Source organism: Etheostoma cragini, chromosome 4, assembly GCF_013103735.1.
Source record: "Etheostoma cragini isolate CJK2018 chromosome 4, CSU_Ecrag_1.0, whole genome shotgun sequence".
NCBI lineage: Eukaryota > Metazoa > Chordata > Actinopteri > Perciformes > Percidae > Etheostoma > Etheostoma cragini.
The window spans coordinates 10348209-10368202 of record NC_048410.1 but is presented as its reverse complement, the minus strand read 5'-3'; the positions used below and the strand labels follow the sequence as shown (position 1 = coordinate 10368202).

General features: G+C 40.3%; 1 protein-coding gene across 7 annotated transcripts in view; it reads right to left on the bottom strand.

Annotated features, from left to right (window-relative positions):
- The window catches only part of LOC117943135 (calmodulin-binding transcription activator 1-like), a 49759-nt gene extending 31042 nt beyond the window's left edge, over nucleotides 1-18717 (bottom strand). For 6 of the 7 annotated variants that reach the window (XM_034869069.1, XM_034869071.1, XM_034869066.1 and 3 more), the window contains exons 1-3: nucleotides 18697-18717; nucleotides 18282-18377; nucleotides 13413-13516 (exon numbers count right to left, since the gene is read on the bottom strand). In XM_034869069.1, coding sequence (XP_034724960.1) covers nucleotides 13413-13516; nucleotides 18282-18348 — 171 coding nt within the window. In that variant the 5' untranslated portion in view covers nucleotides 18349-18377; nucleotides 18697-18717. The remainder of the gene's footprint in view (nucleotides 1-13412; nucleotides 13517-18281; nucleotides 18378-18696) is intronic. The other variant, XM_034869068.1, reaches the window with a different exon arrangement.
- Nucleotides 18718-19994: the final 1277 nt, after the last annotated feature.

Below are 19994 nucleotides of genomic sequence, written 5' to 3'. Positions count from 1 at the left end.
CCCCCCCCCCCCCCCCCCCTTAGCTCACCCACTTTCCTTTCCCCCTTTCTGTCACATTTCTCTCTCATCTCCTTCTAGCCAATATAAAAGTAAGTCCAAACAGTGAAGGTGGCTACAGACACACATCCATGCCCAAACACACTCACACACACCTGCGCACGCTACAGTATGAAAAGTAGCACAAACTTCTGAGCAGACCTGAGAATAAGGAAGAGTCAGACCCAATCCACTGTGGGAATATCAATCATATTTTTCTAAGACTTCCTCTCTCTTGCGCACCGAACCTGTCCTTTTCCTCCTGTCTTGTGTTTGTATTTGAGGAGACGGCCCCCTCTCTCTCAGCAGGGGAGTGAACACATCAAAGACAGCAACAGGTGTGTGATGTCAAACACAATGCCAGGACCCCTGTTGCGCTAGGGCGTCTTGGATAAAGCTTGCAGAGTCCTCAAAAACCCCTACAAAGTTAAAGTTAACCAAGAAAGGGTGCACATACATACTCACACGTACGTAGATATATTTGAAATCTCTGATCTCAAGTGTAAGTTTGCCAGCGGGAGGTGGAAAAAGACAGACAGAGTGTGAGGGTGAGGGTGAGGGGGGGGGGGGTCTCAATGAAGGAGTCACCAATGGTTGTGTTAACCCCTGATGCCTCATCTCACTGTGAGTCATTCTGCCCTCCGAGGCTCATCTCTGCTCTGCTATTGTTGATGTTATTGTTATTGAGGAGGTTTGGTATGCTAAGGAGAGAGAGAGAGCGAGAGACAGAGAGAGATAGAGAGAGACACTGAAAGAGAGAGAGGTAATGACAGAGAGAGAGAAAGAGAAAAATAAATAGTGTGTGCCACCTCTCACTGGCATAAATACTTGTTTACAACAAGACATAAATTGGCACCCTGTCAGTCAGTCTCTTTATTTCTCTCTCCTTTAACTCCCTTACTCTATTTCCCTCTCTCTCCGTCTCCTTCTCTCCCTCTGTGCTGCTAAGCGTATTACAACACTCCCTGGTTTAGCCCTCTCTCATTACCATATTCTAATTACATTCGTTAAGGGGAAGATTTGGGAGTTTAATGAATAAATTTGAAAGATGGGTCTCCGTGGCGATCTTTAGGTTTGTCTCCTCCTCACCCAACTAAAGATGGGAGCACACGCGTGTGTGTGTGTGTGTGTGTGTGTGTGTGCATGCACGCATGTTTGTGTGTACCCACCTGTTCGTTATGCGTGTGTGCTCTGAGTAAATATCACTGCAGCTTCATTTCAGAAGAAACAAACAAATCTAGTTACCTGCTGGAGCTCACGTGGAGTCCTCTTTCTAAAAAAATCAATTCAGAATTCTGTTTGTCTCCGCCAGATAAAGATTTCATGTCATTTGTTTGTTGTTTTGGAAAAGACTTGGAGCCACCCATGTAGAAGTCATGCATATTTAACTCTCCTCAAGCCTCAAAAACAAACTGCCAAAGACAAGCATCAATTTATAAATGTACAAATTGTCTGCAATCTCGCGTTTGTCTTTTCTACCAATATCAGACATGGAGGCTTCATACTGGGAAACGGGCAGGTGGAGAACAACCATAAACAAAAGTAAACATTAAAGGTTATCAACCCTGCTCCGTTGTGCAGTTTGATCTGTCTCTGCCTAGGACGAAGCCCTGGGCTGTAGACTTGCACTCACTCTTTCAGTGTATTGCAAAATGTGATATACCTTTCACATGGTTTGATAAAGAAGTTTTTGAAATGCATTCCCAATTCTGATGATTGCCAGCCTGTGCTTCAGGGAGTCAGGGAGCCACTGAGTACCTCACCTCCAGCTCATAAACAACACGTTTTAAAAGCTGACAAAACGATGTGCTTTGACTTTGCCAACTGCTATAGATTACTGACAATTAGACAATACCATGAGCACCAAAAAAAAAAAGTGTAGAAACTAATTTAATCCCTTCCCTACAGAATTCACTTTTATTGCAAATGCACTTGATTAAAATGATGCTAATTTTTTCTTTGGCTTAATACATTATTTCTGAAATCCCAGAAAAGCTGTCCTTGTTGACTTGAACAGTCGTAACCACAAATCAGGAGTCAGCACACATTGGGCAGTGTCTGGAACTTCTTCATTATATTTTATGGTAAAAAGTATGGGTTTGTTTTGTTTTGAATTTAGCTTAATATAGACCAATCCATCTTGTAATTTCTCCATGACTTTCACTTGACTAAAACTACTGCATCAAGGATGGACTGTACTCATCCATGGCTCACAAAATACATGAATAGTGAGATGCCATTATAATGATCATATCTGATAAAACATATGCTATTCCATACATAGTTTGTAAGTGCACGGTAGTGTACCAATAGATCTAAAGGGGCCCCTCTTCACTTTGGCTACAGTATATTTACTGTGATGATGCAACTGTACAAGGTAGAACCCAATGTCATCACTCTCTCTTCAAGCACTGTGAATCATCCTGTGGGCGCAAAAGGTATGTTAGCTATCTTTAAACTTCTATACAATATAAGATACATGTATATAAATAAATAACAGGGAGAGATGGGAAATATAACTAACATTTTTACTGTTTAGACAGCAGCCATTTCCATTTGTATTACCGTTGCCTATGGAAACTATCATGACCTTTGGAAGACACTTTGCTTGCTTAAATCTGGTTTATTTTCATCCATTAAATGTATGTCGTTTTGGCAAAGCCATTCAATAATACTGCTATAATTGAATGCACTTTTAGAGATTGTGACATCAGTCATTGCCTGCTGGGCTGTCCTGGTAACTTTCTAGCTCATATGAACTGTAATGGGCTGTGACTTTCTAACTCAACATGCAATGACACCTTAGAGCAGACGGAGACTGGAGCTTACAGCCTACTGAGAAAGTGATGCTGATGTTGTGTATTGGACAATGCAAGCTGGCAGGATACATATACAAACAAATATACAAACATATTGCCTGCCATATTTGTTGCTATCAACAAAAGGCAATTATGTAGTTAGGCTTAACACTAGGTAATTCTTTTTTTGATGACATGCATTTCCTGTTTGCTGCAGTGAAGGGCTACGCATTGAACAAAAATCACATTTTTGGACAGAGTGATTTTGCATAGTATTACATAGAGAAGAAGACTGAAATACTGTTAGCGAAAACTTTCACTGTCAAACACCTAAAGGCATGAAAAGAACACTCTTTTTTAAGAAGCAAGTGAGCTGCTCTCCCTTTCATATAAGGTGATTATCATTCCCCACCCACCGCTTCATACTGTACATTCAAACTATTAAGTATATGCACTTTTAGTATACAAATGCGATATCAGTATCCCTTATATAGTTGCCTCCTTCGAGTACAAGATGATGGATGATATATTACAGCTGAGCTGGGCTTAGACTAATAACACAGCTGCATTACAATACACAACTTAGTACACAGCTAATATTGTCTATGCACAGAGACACTTGCACACGCACACAAATGCCACCTTGTTTAATCCTCCAGGAATCAGTGAAAGTTGATTACCTTGACTTTTACAAACACACTCCATATGAGAGTAGACATTTCATACATCAGCAGTAGGGAGGAGGGAGGAAGAAGACAGCAAATACAGGTAGACAGAGAAATACTTGTATAGAACTGCAGTTTGAGGAGAAACACTGGACACCCACTGTGGTCTCCTGAGTAGAATGCAACGCAACACACACACACACACACACACACACACAAACACAGAAACTGTCCTTTGTCTATTATAGTAAATGTTGGAAAACAACATATTTACCACACATATATACATCTCCCAAGGTAAATCTTGTGAATGTGTACATTTCCAGAATATTGTTAGTGGAAAATGCTAGTCGCAGCAGCATGGGACTTACAGTTCTCTCACCATGTTTTTTGTGTGGATATTAAGTAGGAGGCGGCCAATTTCTCCCTTTGGCAAGGTTCCTGCAATAAACTGAGATCTGTGAGACATGGAAGATCAAATTAAATAAAACTATAACATCAGAAAAATGGGCAAAGTTTCAATTTATGTTTGATATGTTTTCAAACAAGCAAGCAAACTTGACATGGCATCATAGTGTGATCAGTGAATGAGGACTGAGGCAATTTAGGCAATTGTATGGCCTGTTTGCTTTATAAGGCAGATGAGATGCACTTTAAGTTATCAGTATAATGTCCTATGATGAAAAGATTCACGCCTCATTTCTTCAATATTTTCGAGAAACATTTCATGCACTTCTATGTATAAAACATGTCAATAAGCAACACCATTTCAGTCTTTAATTGTGAACCAAAACTCCATGAGACCAAATACCAGTTGATGAACACTGTTCACAGTGTGCAGTAAACACGGCAGGAGAGCTCCCTGATAATATGACTTCTCAACACATTAACAGGGAAACACAGAGATTAACAGATTTACCTGGAGAAATGCTACCAGTGAATGTTAAACATGAACCCGCTCTGTGGTTGATAGTTTACATTTAACTGCTAAATATTCACATTTACTGTTCCCCATATACACATCACCATTATCAACTCAACAGGGAGTAAACTGATAATTAGTGAAAAGAAATCAAAGTGCTTCTAAACAGCAAGGGAAGCTGTATTGTATTTTTACTTAACAACAAATAACATACATTTTGGTATTAAACTAACACATGTTTATTTGCTGATGATACTAATTTATTCTGTTCTGGGGTAAAATTGGAACAACTCTTAGATACAGCAGAAAATAAATTAAAAAGATGAAGAGCTGGTTTGATGCTAATAGACTAACACTGCACTTAAGTAAAACTAAATTTATCATTTTCGGTAACCGTGCCACAACTTTACACAAAAAACTTATGATTAATGATATTGAAACTGAATTGTTAATTTATTGAATTAAAAGCACCCAAATTCAGAGATATTGTTAACTTTAAAACTGCACAAATGATGTGCAGTATCCAAGGGATGTTTTAAATAAGAGAGAGAAACATCATTAAAGAGGAACATTTGTTTATACAAAGAAACTGATGCTAAATGTACAAATGCTAAATATCACTGCATCACAACTAAAGGAGTTACTTTATGGAACAGCTGCAGTGAAGAGATGAAATCATCTACAACAATGAGCAATTTCAAGAGATTATTTAAAATGAATATATTAAAGTGATACAAAAAAGATTTAAAGTGATGTTATTGTATAACTGTATGGTTTCTTGGCATTTATATACTAATATAGCTATATACTAATATATTTACATACCGATATATCTATGTACTGATAGATCTATATATTAATACATCTATATACTAAGGCTAGTATGAATGTGTTATTATTTAATCTAATATAGATAGATGGTATAGAAAGAAGAACAAAGGAAAGAAAAGCAACAACAACTGTGTAAATGTGTTTGTGTATGCATTTGTGTCTATGATGTGTAAATAACTGAAGCATAAGATTCATAAGAATAAGGATAAAAGTAGAGAAAGTGGGCCGGACCTGATAAGTTGTTTATCAACTTCTTCCTACTCCTTTTTGAACATGGGACATTTTTTGTTTTGTTTGAATTACTTTAAATTTTGGAAGATTGTGCTGAGAAGTACATGGCCTTATTCATCTGTAATTTTAATTACATATGCATGAATGCATGTACATACATCTTTAATTTTAATTTCGTTGTTTTTTACATGTCCAAATAAACTATTAACTAACAAAAAAATAAAAAAACATAATCCTAGCAGTTTTAATTAGAAACAGAGCTACAGCCTGCATGTGGCCATTGGTGGGTTGAGGGCCCATGAGAACAATGCACAGCACCTCTGTTGACCACAAACAAATGTGGTCTGATACACTTTTGGAGCCCATTTTGCGCATAGGTCTGTTAAGTTTGATCACTTTAGTATTAAATAGTTGGTTTTGCATGTACATTTTTGTGTCTTGTGCAAATGTGTACACGTCTTGATGGATTAGCCATGAGGTAGGCAGTTTATAACGCTGTGTATAAAATTTACAGAGGCAACTCTGCGTGAAAAACACATGGTTGGACTTATTGGAGAACAGCCCAAATATTTGTGGTAATTGTGGATTATTTAACTTTAGGCATACAAAGAGAGCCACAATTTTCATTTGTCCAAATATGCACTATGGGGAAAATTCTGTACAGATTGAATCAACATTATGCCAGCAACAAAATGTTAATGTCCACCAGACATAAAATGCACACTGAATTCATTTTAAATTAATGAGGGGTAGGCTACAAACACAACTTACTAATCAATATGTAAGCATGTTTGGTATAGGGGGATCATATGGCTGATATTTTTTCATTAAGGTTTCACTGAGCAGTGGCAGAGAGATTTTAAAAATATCCCGAAAAATGTGACATAAAAGAAAAAGTGTTGTAGACTGGCACATAGTGAGCCTCAGTAATGATTAAAAAGGCGTCATAAACATTCACTGAACTAAATTAAACAATTGTACAAATATTGTGAGAAGGACTTCCAGATATTTTGATATTCATTTTTCTTCTTTAAGTAGTTGAACTTGTGTGAATTATTAAAATTTGTGAATTATTTGCATCAAACACAAGACAACAAGCTGGACTGCATGTGACTGAAACCTCTTTGAAATCTTCATAAATCATGAGCAGAGTATGAAATATGTATTTGTTTCTGAAATCCTTAACTAGGCATATTATTATTATAATTATAATTATTAAGCCTGAAAATGAAGATGCTAAAAAAAACTTGATCAAAATCACTAAGGTTCCTGCACCTATGGTGCTTTAATTTATAATGTTTTGTTGACACCTCACTGTTATTTGGGGATGTAAACATGAAAAATTTCCTTTTGCTGCTGTAAACCGTATTTGACTTCTAAAGCCCTTGCAAGGTCTGAGGAGTAGAAAGTTACCAAAGTTAAATAAAGTTATCCAGACAATGCTCCACACATGGAGCACAAGCACTCAAAATAGGAGGACAAGGACCATCTGTGTGTGTGCACACATGCACAAACATAGACATTTTTAGGCTTCATCTGTCTCCAATGAATTAAATCTAATTTACCCAGGACTCAGATATTACAGAGGTTCTATGTGGGGAAATTTCAGGATACAAAAAGGTATTGTCTCCACTGGACAGCCAGGCTTGTTATTACAGCAGACACTGTTGGTCATTCAGTTAATTTTGGTTTGGCTTGGAAATTAAAACACACACACACACACACACACACGGGCACACGCACACGGGCACACACACGGTCACACAAGCAAACAAACAAGCTCACGCACATGCACAGAACCTCTACAATCACAGTCACACATTCCCACTGTTTAATATATTTCTGTGTCTCCAGTTAACAATATTTTGTGTCAAATTATAGAGGGCAAGATAAATAGTGGGTCTGTGCGGCATGGAGAAAATAGAACACAATGAAAATGTGGGGCTTCCAGTTGGGTGCAGAGAAGAGGAGAGGAGAAGAGAGGAGAGGAAAGGCAATACTAACTCCTACCTCAGACTCCTGGCTTTCCCTGACTAGACTTGTAAAACCTGCCTAATCTCAGCCACTTCGTGAACTTGTGCATGTTCAAATATCTGCATGACTGAGACCTTGAAATAATAATCCCAGCTATCATTGAAGCACCTACTCACATGTCCAATTTACCATGTAGAGCACCATTTGCAAATGAAAGGCTGGCCAGATAATTACATGTATCAACAAGGAAATTACATTCATGAATAGAATGGATCTAATTAATTATTTGCATTGCTGCACATTTGGTTTATATGCCAGTTTGGTCAGCAGAACAGTATGGACGTCTAAACAGACACTAAATGATGTTGGGTGTTAATTGGGCTATGCTTGGCTCAGAGAGAGATGGAGAGATAGACAAAGACGAGGGGAGAAAAAGAGAGGGAGGGAAAGTGAAAGAGCCTGGAGGACTAATTAGTCATTATAACTTGGCGCTCTCTAAACATAAAATATCTCTCAACCCAAAAGACAGAGGAATGATTAAAAATAAAAGAATAGGAATCAAACACAAGGAGCTGTGAAACACCCCTTTGGTATTGTGTGTGTGTATGTCAGCGTGTGTATACACGTGTGCAAGCATGTGTGAGCATGCGGGAGTGTGTGTTTGTGTGTATGTGTGTGTGTGTCTGTGTGTGAGAGTGTGTGTTGGTGTGCAGAGTAAGTGTTGGCTTCTTTACCCTCTCATTAAACCATGCATTACTCTGGTAAATGGCAACAGCACAGAGCTCAATGTCAACTGGAGAGGTTACAGCCATAGGCAGGCTCTGGGACACACACACACACACACACACACACACACACACACACACACACACACACACACACACACACACACACACACACACACACACACACACACACACAGCGGCACTATCTTTGTGGGGACCCGTCGATGACATAATGGATACCCTTAAGCCTCACCCTAACCATAACCTAATTCTAACCCTCATGCTTAAACCAAGTCTTAACCCTCAAACAGCCCTTTAAAGTTTTGAGGTCCAGCATTTTGGCCCCACATAGCTATTGGGACCCCACATCTACACATACTGGACTCCCAGTTTTTGGACCCCACAAATATAGTTAAACAAGACCACATACACACACACACACACACACACACACACACACACACACACACACACACACACACACACTCTCTTGGAAACACGTTAATTTTGTCTTTGTTCTGACACAGCAGACAAAATGGAGAGTGTCAGCTTCTCCCGGCCACATGCCAGTGTGAGCTGGACATTAGCAATTCACACATTAAATTCATAAATCAAGGGCACCCTTCACCACAGTATAAATGGAGGCCTGCAACTGGCTGTCTGCTGACTGTATTGCTCTGGTTTCTATATTGGATCCATAGTACATTTTCACGGAGTCTGGTAGCTGACATTTAACGTCATCCAGACACCTCTCCTCCTGCCTTAAGTTTTACCTACAGGGAGAAAAATGGGAAATATGTCTATGACGAAACATAGGGATACATTGCATGCATATTTAATTCAATTTAATGCCTCACAAACAACAATAATGACATGGATACTGAATTAAACATGCACATACACTCAGGCACACTCAGACACAGACCCATGCACACAGAGCTTTGTTTGGTCTAGAAATTGGAGCCCACACAAGCTGAGACGCCATAGCACACACAGGTGAGTGTGTGTAGGTTCCTAACATTTTTACCTGAGACTAAAAGCTTTTGTCCTTCACCAATTATTTGTTTTTGATCTGTCCTACACATTCACACATTGCAAGAAGATGTCCTGACTATGTCAAGTCTGCCTTATCACCGTTGATGTACTGAACAATCACAAACAGTTTTTGTGTCAAACAAGCAACATCAATCACACACAATTAATCTATTACCATGACAACACCTACCCTTGATACACACAAAGGATGGGACAATGGTCTAAAATGTATATGCTTTTTGATCTGTTTCTCATTCAAGCAATCATGTTAGTGTCGTGCAGCGCAACAGCCAGACATGAGCGTGTTGGAACTGTCAACTAGCTGCCTTCACACCACACAGCTACCAATATATCACTGCATGGTGGGAATGGAATTCCACAATAAAACACTGCATGTTTCATATCATATTATTTCATGTCATTGATACCAGAATAATGCCATCTTCTAACGCTTGCTTTCTACACCCATATAGTTGAGCGACATGTGGAGCAGACTCGCATGCAGAATTATTGTGGCACCGACTGCTGTCGTCTGTGTGATGTACTGAAGTCTGTGTCGACCCATTTGACAGTTGCATCATTTGAATCACAGTGGGAGGGGGGCTGCTCGGAAGTAGAAGCCTTTAAAATCTACATTAGATCATGCAATGACGTGCACAGTCGCATAGTGAGTGAGTGCACGTTTCGTAGATCAAATTGAAGCTTTTAAAAGGGAGTTTTTCCTCAGTAGTAATCATATCTTTTCATGAGCTTGAGACCCAGGACCAGACTCAAAAGTTTGCCTTTGTCTAAAAAAAAAAAAAAGTTTGATAGCCTCCTTTATTCAGTGTTCCCGATGGATGGATAACACAGACTCTACCATACGTGTGTCCACCTGAGTGTGGTTTGTTATCTAAAACTAGTCTATAGTCTATTACCATGGACAGATACACATACACCCCCAATCTATTATTGAACAAAAGGCTCACGCCTCCGCTCAGCCCTTCAGGGAGGAATCCATCCCTCCATCCCAGAATAATTTCACACATCAGTAGATACACAAAAGGGAGAGAGAGAGATGGAGGAAGAGGGGGAAGGAAGAGAGGAAAGGACAGAGAAGAGGAGGAGTGGATGGGGTAAAAATGTATGGGGTCACAGCTCACTGCTCGTGGGAGGCCAAGGTGTTGGGAGGAGCCATGCGTGACAAAACAGAGATCAGAAGATCATATGCAATCGCGCACATGGGCAAGATAACAAACGCACACACATGCACACGCACGCAGAAATACACACACACTTGCAGACATACGCATGCCAAGAAGAAGGTGACAATAAGGACAGACTTGTAAAGATTGGGTCTGACTTAATCAGAGGCATCAAAACACAGAATGGTAATCTCTTTATCTATCACACTCTTTTCCTATTCACACACACACACACACACACACACACACACACACACACACACACACACATTATGGATGGGAGGATGAGGAAACACAAAACCCTTTTTTGATTTTTCTAATGCGTAAGCATATAGAAATAAGAAAAAATAAACCAAAAAGGCACAAATGTACACACACCAACACAGACACATTAGTATAACAACAACAAATAATTACTTTTGTCCATAACACATCGCCACATTTCATGACTGACATGTAGACCACAACGATATTGATCTGAAAATCCCACGCATAAAATTGTGTTACACCCTACAATCCTTGGTTTATATACAAAACCCACATGTGTCTAAATTGTAATGACCAATGATGATTTCAATGTTTAATATGCTGCTGATTAAATTACAATACTTTTGGCAATTTCTGCAAAACAGGCAAAAGAGTTGATTTTTATCCGTAGATACAAATTTGTAGATAAAAATCAACACACGCAGAGAAAAATCAATTCTTTTGTTGCAACAGCTACAGAATAATTGAACGCAATAGTCTGGAGTTGTGCATATCCTTAACAGACACACTTACACACGTAGGGAAAAACACATGAAAAAACATACAGTACTTGCACTAGATGAACAGTTAGTATACACATGGCTCCCCCCATAAAAGCACCAGGCAAGAGGAGCAGCAGACACAATAGAGTGTTTAAGTATGCAGGAAACTTTATGCCTGTGTGGAAGAGGAGCTTTGAAGGAATCCGCTGAGGGACACCCAACCTCCCTCTGAACTGAGCCTATACCTCCTCATCAGTGAGAGAGAGCAATGGAGAGAAATAGAAAGAGGGAGAGGGGGAGGAGAGGAAAGGTTTGATAAAGATAGAGAGGACTAGATGGTAAGTTGGAAGGGAGACTGATAGAGAGGAAGAGAGAGAGGGCAGGAGAGGGGGCAGCAACAAGGTGCTTTGGTCTAGTCCCTGTGCATTGTGCACAACTGCTCTTGGATAGGCTGATGTGTGGAAGTCCCTAACCAGCATCGGTTGCGTTGTTCTGAATCACACACAAACACACACACACACACACACACACACACACACAAACACACACAAACACACACACACACACTAGAACCGATAAAGGATTTTTAAGGCCAATATCAATACAAAAATTAGTTTTTTCTCGGATATTCCGATATATATAATAATAGTTTATAAAAAAACTCCAACAAAACATAAACAGATTTCCCTAACATTAGTTATTTGTATTTATTTATGAGTTCTCAATAAAATAGTGATAATAATTTGTTTTATTGCCACAACAGAACAGAGGAATATCAACATATATTAAAGTTCTGATTTCCATTTTTATTTTTTAAATTGTTATCGGCCATTATAAATGCGGATACCGATAGTTTGGGAAATGTTAATGTTATCGGCCGATAATAGGCATATATCGGTTGGGCTCTAACACACGCACACGCAAACGCACCCACACACCTATTCATGTGAACACACTATTTAGTAGGCGCTGTACTCCCAGGATGACCTTCATTGAGATGGATTGCATGAAAGATTTAATGACTTTCCTGAGAGAAAAACCACAGGCCAAATCAGCTTTGTATTGCATAATAATGCTGGACTTGGTAATCAATAACACAAACACACAAACACACATTCATAATGGAGTGCACAGCCTGCACATGGAGAAAATGTCTCAGCAGAGCCCAACAACATCACAATGGATGGAGCAAACCACCAGTGGTGAGCTGTGCAATGCATAAACAAGGAGCTATTGACGATAAATGCCTGCATCCATTTACAACGATCAAACACTTCCCTAAGCTAACAGCTTAAGTCTGGAACAACATGCAACTCTGAAAGGCTTTTCACACCCCAAATGTTTAGCTCAGGGTTATCTTTGGCCATGAGTAAAGAGCTGTCCCAACCTAATTTGGCCTCTTTTAACATTGTACCACTTAGCCAGCAGCACAGTTCAACTTACCTATGTTAATGCTGCAAATATGTTGCTAATCTTGTCCCAGAAGAGATCGAACTCTAAGCCTTATATTAATGAGTGGTAGCCATGGGTTTGTGTGAAATTGTCTACAGTCAAAGCATACTAAAAGTTCAAAATGTGGTTAACGTTGACTCAAGCGAAGTGCAAAAAGCCCTAAAGTTACTTCAATGTATCTTGCTTTAATGATAAAATTGTCTGGGTGCATGGTCACTGCTTTTGTTGTTCATACCTCACAGATAGCTTTTCATTTTTGTCTCCTATTTATTGTTTTGTAAGACAACTTTACCCAATATAGATACATAGAGCATCATTTTTACACATAACACAAAGCAGAAAAAAGCAGAAATGTGCCACACATTGAACAACTTTGTATGGTTGCATAGCAACAATTTTAAATTTAGATAACAATCTGTATCCTACCGGCCATAAGGGTTTTTGAACCCAGCAACACACTCAACATCAGTGGAAACATTCAATCTATAGCCTTCTTTTTTAGTTGCTTAGCCTCTATGTTGTATATAGTTTTAGACCAAGGACTCCCTGATTGCTACGCCCTAATCCAGACAGCATCACACCAAATGGAATGTATAGTCAGTGGAATTTTTGGCTGTGAGCTTGGGTCGCTGTTTTTTTATTTCCTAGTATCATAGTTTTAGGGTCCCATAATGAAAAGCTACCATTGTATTTGTTGACCTCCTCTTTATTTATCAATGTGGCATTAGCTAGAGATGGGTCATTAACAAAAAACACTGAGTTCATCTCAATGTCACGGATATTTTCCTCTTCAATTTGTCTTAGTCTCACCTCGTTGGTGTTCCAGCGATGGCGCTCCTTGGGGAGAGAGGAACATTTGGGTAGACACTCTAACAGCTTTTTAGGAAGGTAGATCTTCAACTGGCCTGGCTCATCTGGAAAGAGATGGGAGGTAGGGGAAGAGCAGAGGTGAAGATAAATGAAGATAAACGAGGGATGAGTAGGAAGAGGAGAGGAATCTCTCATTAGACACAGACATTGTGCAAGGAGAATACCAAAAAGCAGCATCTCCGGAATCTGGATGAATACAATCATAACACACTTTTATTGTGTAGCGTTTTTAAAAGCAGATGTGACCTTAAGCAAGTGAATTTGCACAAAGATGTGATCAGGACTATGAAAGACATACACTTTAATTCATTTTGGTCAACCCAGTACTATTTGTGATTAATTACTGTGATTTGTAATTTATCAGAAATGAGAATTTTTGGCATGGCAATGAAAAGATGGCAGGCTTATACTTTGTATGGCCCAGTACGTCTGTTATTCCTAATGAATAAAGCAAATTGCACAAAAACTGTTATTCATATTTCCAAGTCATCTTTATGTAAGTTTGCATTATTATATCTCATTTACTTATTGAGGACTCACAGTACTATAGACAAGTAAGGTAGTTAACCTTGGCAATCAATGTACAGGTATGAACAATAGTTAAGTGTGCAGTCACAGAGGGAGTGGCAGGACACTTATTTGTGGATAGCAGGTGGAGGGTGCACAGCGCACCTGGGGCCTACCGGTAAACAGATTTGGATTACGAAGAAGCCATTATCATACATTATCATTGCATTTGGGGTTGGTAGCAATCATGGCCAACCACATGGGCATCCCTTATCCCCTTTAAAAGCAATGCTCTCCTGGCAGTTTTATACATACAGTTTGGTAATAGAGCAGAGACTAAAAGACTAGCTACTCCTAAGGAAACTAATATTCTTGTACAGGAGCAGGAGAGTCACAAGTGCAAATATACTGCAGCCCAAATGTTTCTACAGGCAGGTGATGTTTAGGAGCGTCATGGTTTCTGTGTGTAATGATGCATTTTAACGTTACACAGGTGAGGAAACGCAAAAGTCGGTAAAAATCAGTTATTAAATTTTACCTCCTTTGTATTATTGCCTGAAGATATTAATTTTTTTCCCTTAATATCAACAAATTCCATTAACAGACCAAAAAGAACAATTGATCGTACTGACAAGTATTGCCTGTGTAGCCAAAGCTTAATACATCTTATTCCTCTCTGCCATATTCCTCTATTGTTCCTTTTGTCAAAAACTCAAAAACTGTAAGTTTTTTTGTTTTAGATTGGTGAGCTACACTGTTGCACTGGATGCTAGCACCAAATCTGCAGTTGAAAATAGCCCCCAATAAATGCATTACATACATCTGTTTGGGTAACGTTTGCTAAAAACTTCAGCGCCCAGCTGTTGACAGAAATTGTAAAAAATGTAATAACTCAAAACGTAACAATATAAAGTATTTGTCACCAATGTTTAAGCCATACACAGAGAGAGAGATTTGTTGATGGGGACAAAAATATAGCGCACCAGTATGTGTTTTTCCCCCCAGTGTAATGCGATGTGACTAATGGTAGAAGACTGTATAACTGGCAGGCAGAGAATCACCAAAATACTGAATATTTGCAAGTGACAAAAAAAATCCCACTGCACCCCAGGAAAGTAGTACTTTACCAGTGCATTGCATCTGCACAAAGATAGAGCCCGTTGTGTGTGTGTGTTTGTGTGCCTGTTTTGTGTGTGCCCAACGGGTGTGCCGCTCAGAAGTCAAAGAGAGCAAGCACTCAAAGGTTATAGATAAGCATTTGAGTTGAGGGCGTCCATTCATGACTCCCCTGGGAAGATAGGAATTATACTCTACCTGAGGGCATACGACAGAGCAAGAGAAAAAGAGAGATAGGTGGGGTGGGAGGGTCAGAGCGGGAGACAGAGAGGCAGGAAGACAATGAGCCAGAGAGAGACAGTAAATTAAGAAAAATAAACTTAGGGAGAAAGAGAGAGAGAGAGAGAGAGCAAGAGAGAGAGAGATTTAAAAAGTAAATCATGCAAGGACAAGAATGAGATGGAACAAGAATGAGATGGAACAAGGTAACACAAAGACAGAAAGAGGAAAGTACTGTAGCAGGACAGGAGTGGGGTCTATGTGTGTGCTCTTGTGAGTACGTAGGTGTCTGGGCATGTGTGCGTTTGTGTCAGTATGAAGTGTGTTCAGGCACGTATGCTCCCCCTAATCAATTATGCATTTATTAATAGAAGGCCTGAGAAGACAAAATTTCAAACAGCTGAACGCTGCAGCAGCTTAGTTAAACAGCTGAATGGCGCAGCTTAGTTAAAGCCTAATTTCTTTTTTAGCAGCACTCCAGCCTCTCTGCTATGAATGCCAATCAGCGTTTAAACCCCACCCCTCCTGGATATAACCCCCTCCCCTCTCTCTGCTGTTCTGAAGAATTCTCATCAGAGCCTCGCCTTTGAAATGTACCAGAACCACCACATCAAACAAGCCCGTTGCACATGCGTCGGCACACAAACACCTGCGCACACACCCGCACACGCTCTTACATGCAAACAGACACACACATACACAGTGCCTGTAGATCAAAGAACAGACATCACAGTACTTGTCCCAGAGTGGCGTTTTTTACCAGTGACCTTGGTACCAAAATCCCTTTCAAAGCACACCTTCATGGACATGATCGTCATCTTATCCTATCCTCACATTTACTCTCCCCGCTGACGAGGACTGGAAGACCAACTTTGCAGATATATTGCATGCTGATGAGTTTTTACACCCCAAAGGGTTGTATCTTGTATTTCTAACGATTCCGAACTAGCGAATGCGTCCCTGAAAATTCAGCCGGGGTTCTGTCGCAATTGGCTTTTCCATCTGTTCCGATTGGCTCTCAGTGGAGCTATACTGTGGTGTGACATGGGGCAAAAATTTCTCTTCTGTTTCAGGCTACCCAGGAAAATGAAACATCCTGGGACACTGGAAAAACACATCTAAATATGTAAATTCAGTGCTGTTCACATTTATGCTTGAAATAACGACACAGTTTCAATACCTGCGTTGCTTCATGTGAGTCCCTCAGCAGTAAACCACACATTTCTGTCTGTACAGATCACTCACTCTCTGGCTAATCTAGTAAAAAGAGTCCAAAAGAGTGACAAAGTGTGAATGCTAATGTAAAACTGCAGGCCGATTAAGTTATATAGAGATAAACATGCTAAAAAGTGAAAATGTGCGACCAAAGTAAAACGTTGCTTTGGTTGCCTATCAAATGCCATAATTTAGACTGGAATGACACAGAAGAGCGGCCTACGACTGATGAATATTTTACCTCATAAAACTGTCATCTCCATATTTAACACAGAAACAAGCCAATGCCCTTGTGAGATGGCTGTCAGTTAATTATAAAACTCTACTCAGTAAAGAGAGAGAAAAACGCTCCAAATGCAACTCTTAACTCTCCCCCTACTGATATTAGGAGGCGTCAGGGGAAATTTTCACATTTTCCCCCTTTTCGAGATGAAATTAATGTGACAGAAAGAAAGGCTCATTGCACAGCAGCTAGATATAGGGATGGGAGGGAGGGTAAGAGGGCAGGTGGGAGAGCCAGGGCAGGGAGAAGAAAGGGGGGAGCATAGCATAGGATGAGCAAGTGCAGGAAGAGGGAGTGAGAGCAAGGGGCGGAGGGGGGGAAGGGATAGAGAGATGGGCGTGCATGCTAATTTTATCATACTGCTGATAAACTTTTCCTCCAGTAATCCTCCAGCTGGGACGTGAGAACAGATAGGAGACAGGGATAGGCTCGGGAAGTCTCTGCTCATGTTAAACAGCCATCCCAAACATAACTCTCCGTTCTATTTTATTCTATTGTATTGTGTGTGTATTGTGTTTTTTTTTTAAGATTTCCTTTTAATTCTTTATTGGCTATTTTGTGACAGTCTTGTTTGCTCTTATCCCTCTTAACACAAAAAGAGGGTCTGGTGCAGGTATGAGGCCATATTCTCCTTTTGAAAATGAATGGAGGTAGAGGGGTGCGTTGGGGGGGAGCGCTTCCACATACCTCCCCACCCTATACCCATAACTCCCACACCCCACCGCCCTAAGTGGCATGGGTTTCTGCTCCTCCTCACATCTGTTTATTTGCTTCCAATTTGTCCCCATCCTATACACACACACATATACACAGAGGCACAGACATGCATCATTCTGCGTCATGTCCTCAGAAATCAATAACCAATCAATGCAATCATTGCTTTTATAGTCCATCTAACACACCCCAGCAATCACACACAGGCCCTGGACACACGCACACAGCTACAAGACCATGCAGCGACCCCAGATTACACCCTCCATCTCACTTCTTGTTTAACCAGGCCCATTGAGGATTATAGATACATAATGCCATGTGTACAGATTAGGTATGACAATAAACTACAGATAGCCAAAGTAAACCCTGGCTCCTCTATGGCTATGTGTGTGTGTGTGTGTGTGTGTGTGTGTGTGTGTGTGTGTGTGTGTGTGTGTGTGTGTGTGTGTGTGTGTGTGTGTGTGTGTGTGCCCGCTAATACTGTACTGGCATGCATGAATAAACATGATGTTGAACAGAGCTGAATTGGAATGGCGTCTCAGCACAGAGACAGTGTGTATGTTTTGTCTAAGTGTGAGTGCGTGTGTGTTTATGTGAGAACGTGTGTGTATGTATGTGTAAGTGTGATCTGTGACAGAGCAGATGAGAAGGAGACCTCAGTTCCTTTATCACATACTTGCTCCCAGAGTCACAATGTGCTACAGACAAATGTGTGCATGCACAAACAGTGTGAAGGGTGTTTGTGTGTCTCTTACTGTTGGCGTCAGTGTCGTCACTCTTGGGAGGGGTGTGTCCTGTGTAACCAACGGCAATCCTGACCATTCGCTCTGGATTTCTTATCTTCTTCAGTCCTACAAAGTGAGAAAGAGAGGGAGAAAAAAACAAAGACATATTTAGGAGACGCTCCAGACTTTGGTTTCCTTGGCAGTCGCACACTTTACCTCATTCTTCCTCCTCTATAGGCCAGAAACAAAACTCCAACTGATATGCATGTGGGCTGATCCTTTTTTTGATCCACTAACTTGTATCCATTGTGTCCCTTGATCAATTGGCCACAGTAGATACACTGCCTCCATGTGTGTGACTAACTTGTACGCAGCTTTAGTTTCTCTTCTCTCTCATCATTTCTGTTTCCCTGACCACTGTTGCTATGATACAAAGTAGACCAACCAGCGCAGAGGGAGATGGTCTTCCAGGCTATATGGTGGATGATGTTCTCATGCCCACTGGTGTACTCTGCTGATCAGCGCCACGCACATCTGCCAGGGGATTGAAAGAGTGGATAGCTGTTGTCTGGCTTTGTTGCTCCTGTGATTCATTTGGCTTCTATTCAGCATGGCTGAAGCTCGTAAATTATTACATTGTCTCTACACATAACACAGAGGGGCCAATGGACAAAAAAAAAACTCATACTGGGAATGTGTGTGTGTGTGTGTGTGTGTGTGTGTGTGTGTGTGTGTGTGTGTGTGTGTGTGTGTGTGTGTGTGTCTGTATGTGAGTACAGTACAGTATAGGCAGGGGGGATGGTTTTTATATTTATGTGGTACAGTGCCTGCTGATCTGCCCATGGGCCATCTGTCTCATCTACAGTTTTAGTCTTTTCGTGCAACGGGACTCTCAACCCACAGCCTTCCCTTTGCCTCTGGCGGAACTCCGCATGCTCTCCTGCATGCATGTATGCGTGTCTGACTTTTGGTGCTATACACCTGAACGTGTGCATCAAAGATGTATGATACTACTTGTAAAGTTTAAGTTATCGAAAAATTGCCCGTTAAAGACATCGTTCTCAGCATTGCTCCCTAGTGGAGAGAGGGTCTTTTCATTATCACTTTGCTGAGGAAGAGATCAGAAGAATCAATTAAGAGTAGTCTGATAATAAAAACCGATGTCTTTAGTGCAGTCATTAGTCATTTTTAGCTCTTAAACTGCTGAGGAACTGCGTGTCATCCATAACAAAACATTCATGTGTTGTGTTTGTTGGCTTAACAGAGATGTGTGATATCAGTACTTTGAACCGGCAGAAAAACAAAAGCAATACTGAGAGCAGACTAAACAAGAAGAGGTTTATAAACAAATGTCAAACACACTAAGTAAGAAATAAAGATTTCATCAACCTATATGTTGAGATGGAGATAATATTGCAATAGTGATTTTTGTTACCTTTTTAATAAATCATGAAAGAATGAATAACATTTGGAACAGTCTGAATGAAATGGTGGCTTTTTGTGACAACAATGATCCCCAAGAGTTTAGCTGAGGGAGTCAAAATGTAGACTACAATTATACACGATATGACCTAAAACTGACACACATACGCCACCACCCCCACCTTCTCCCCAAATGCAGCCAGATTCTCACCTTCACTGCCTTAGCAACCATAAGCACATATCAGATGAACACAAACATAAACACGCACTCACGCAGGCGCGCGCGCACTCACACCCAAACACACACACACACACACACAC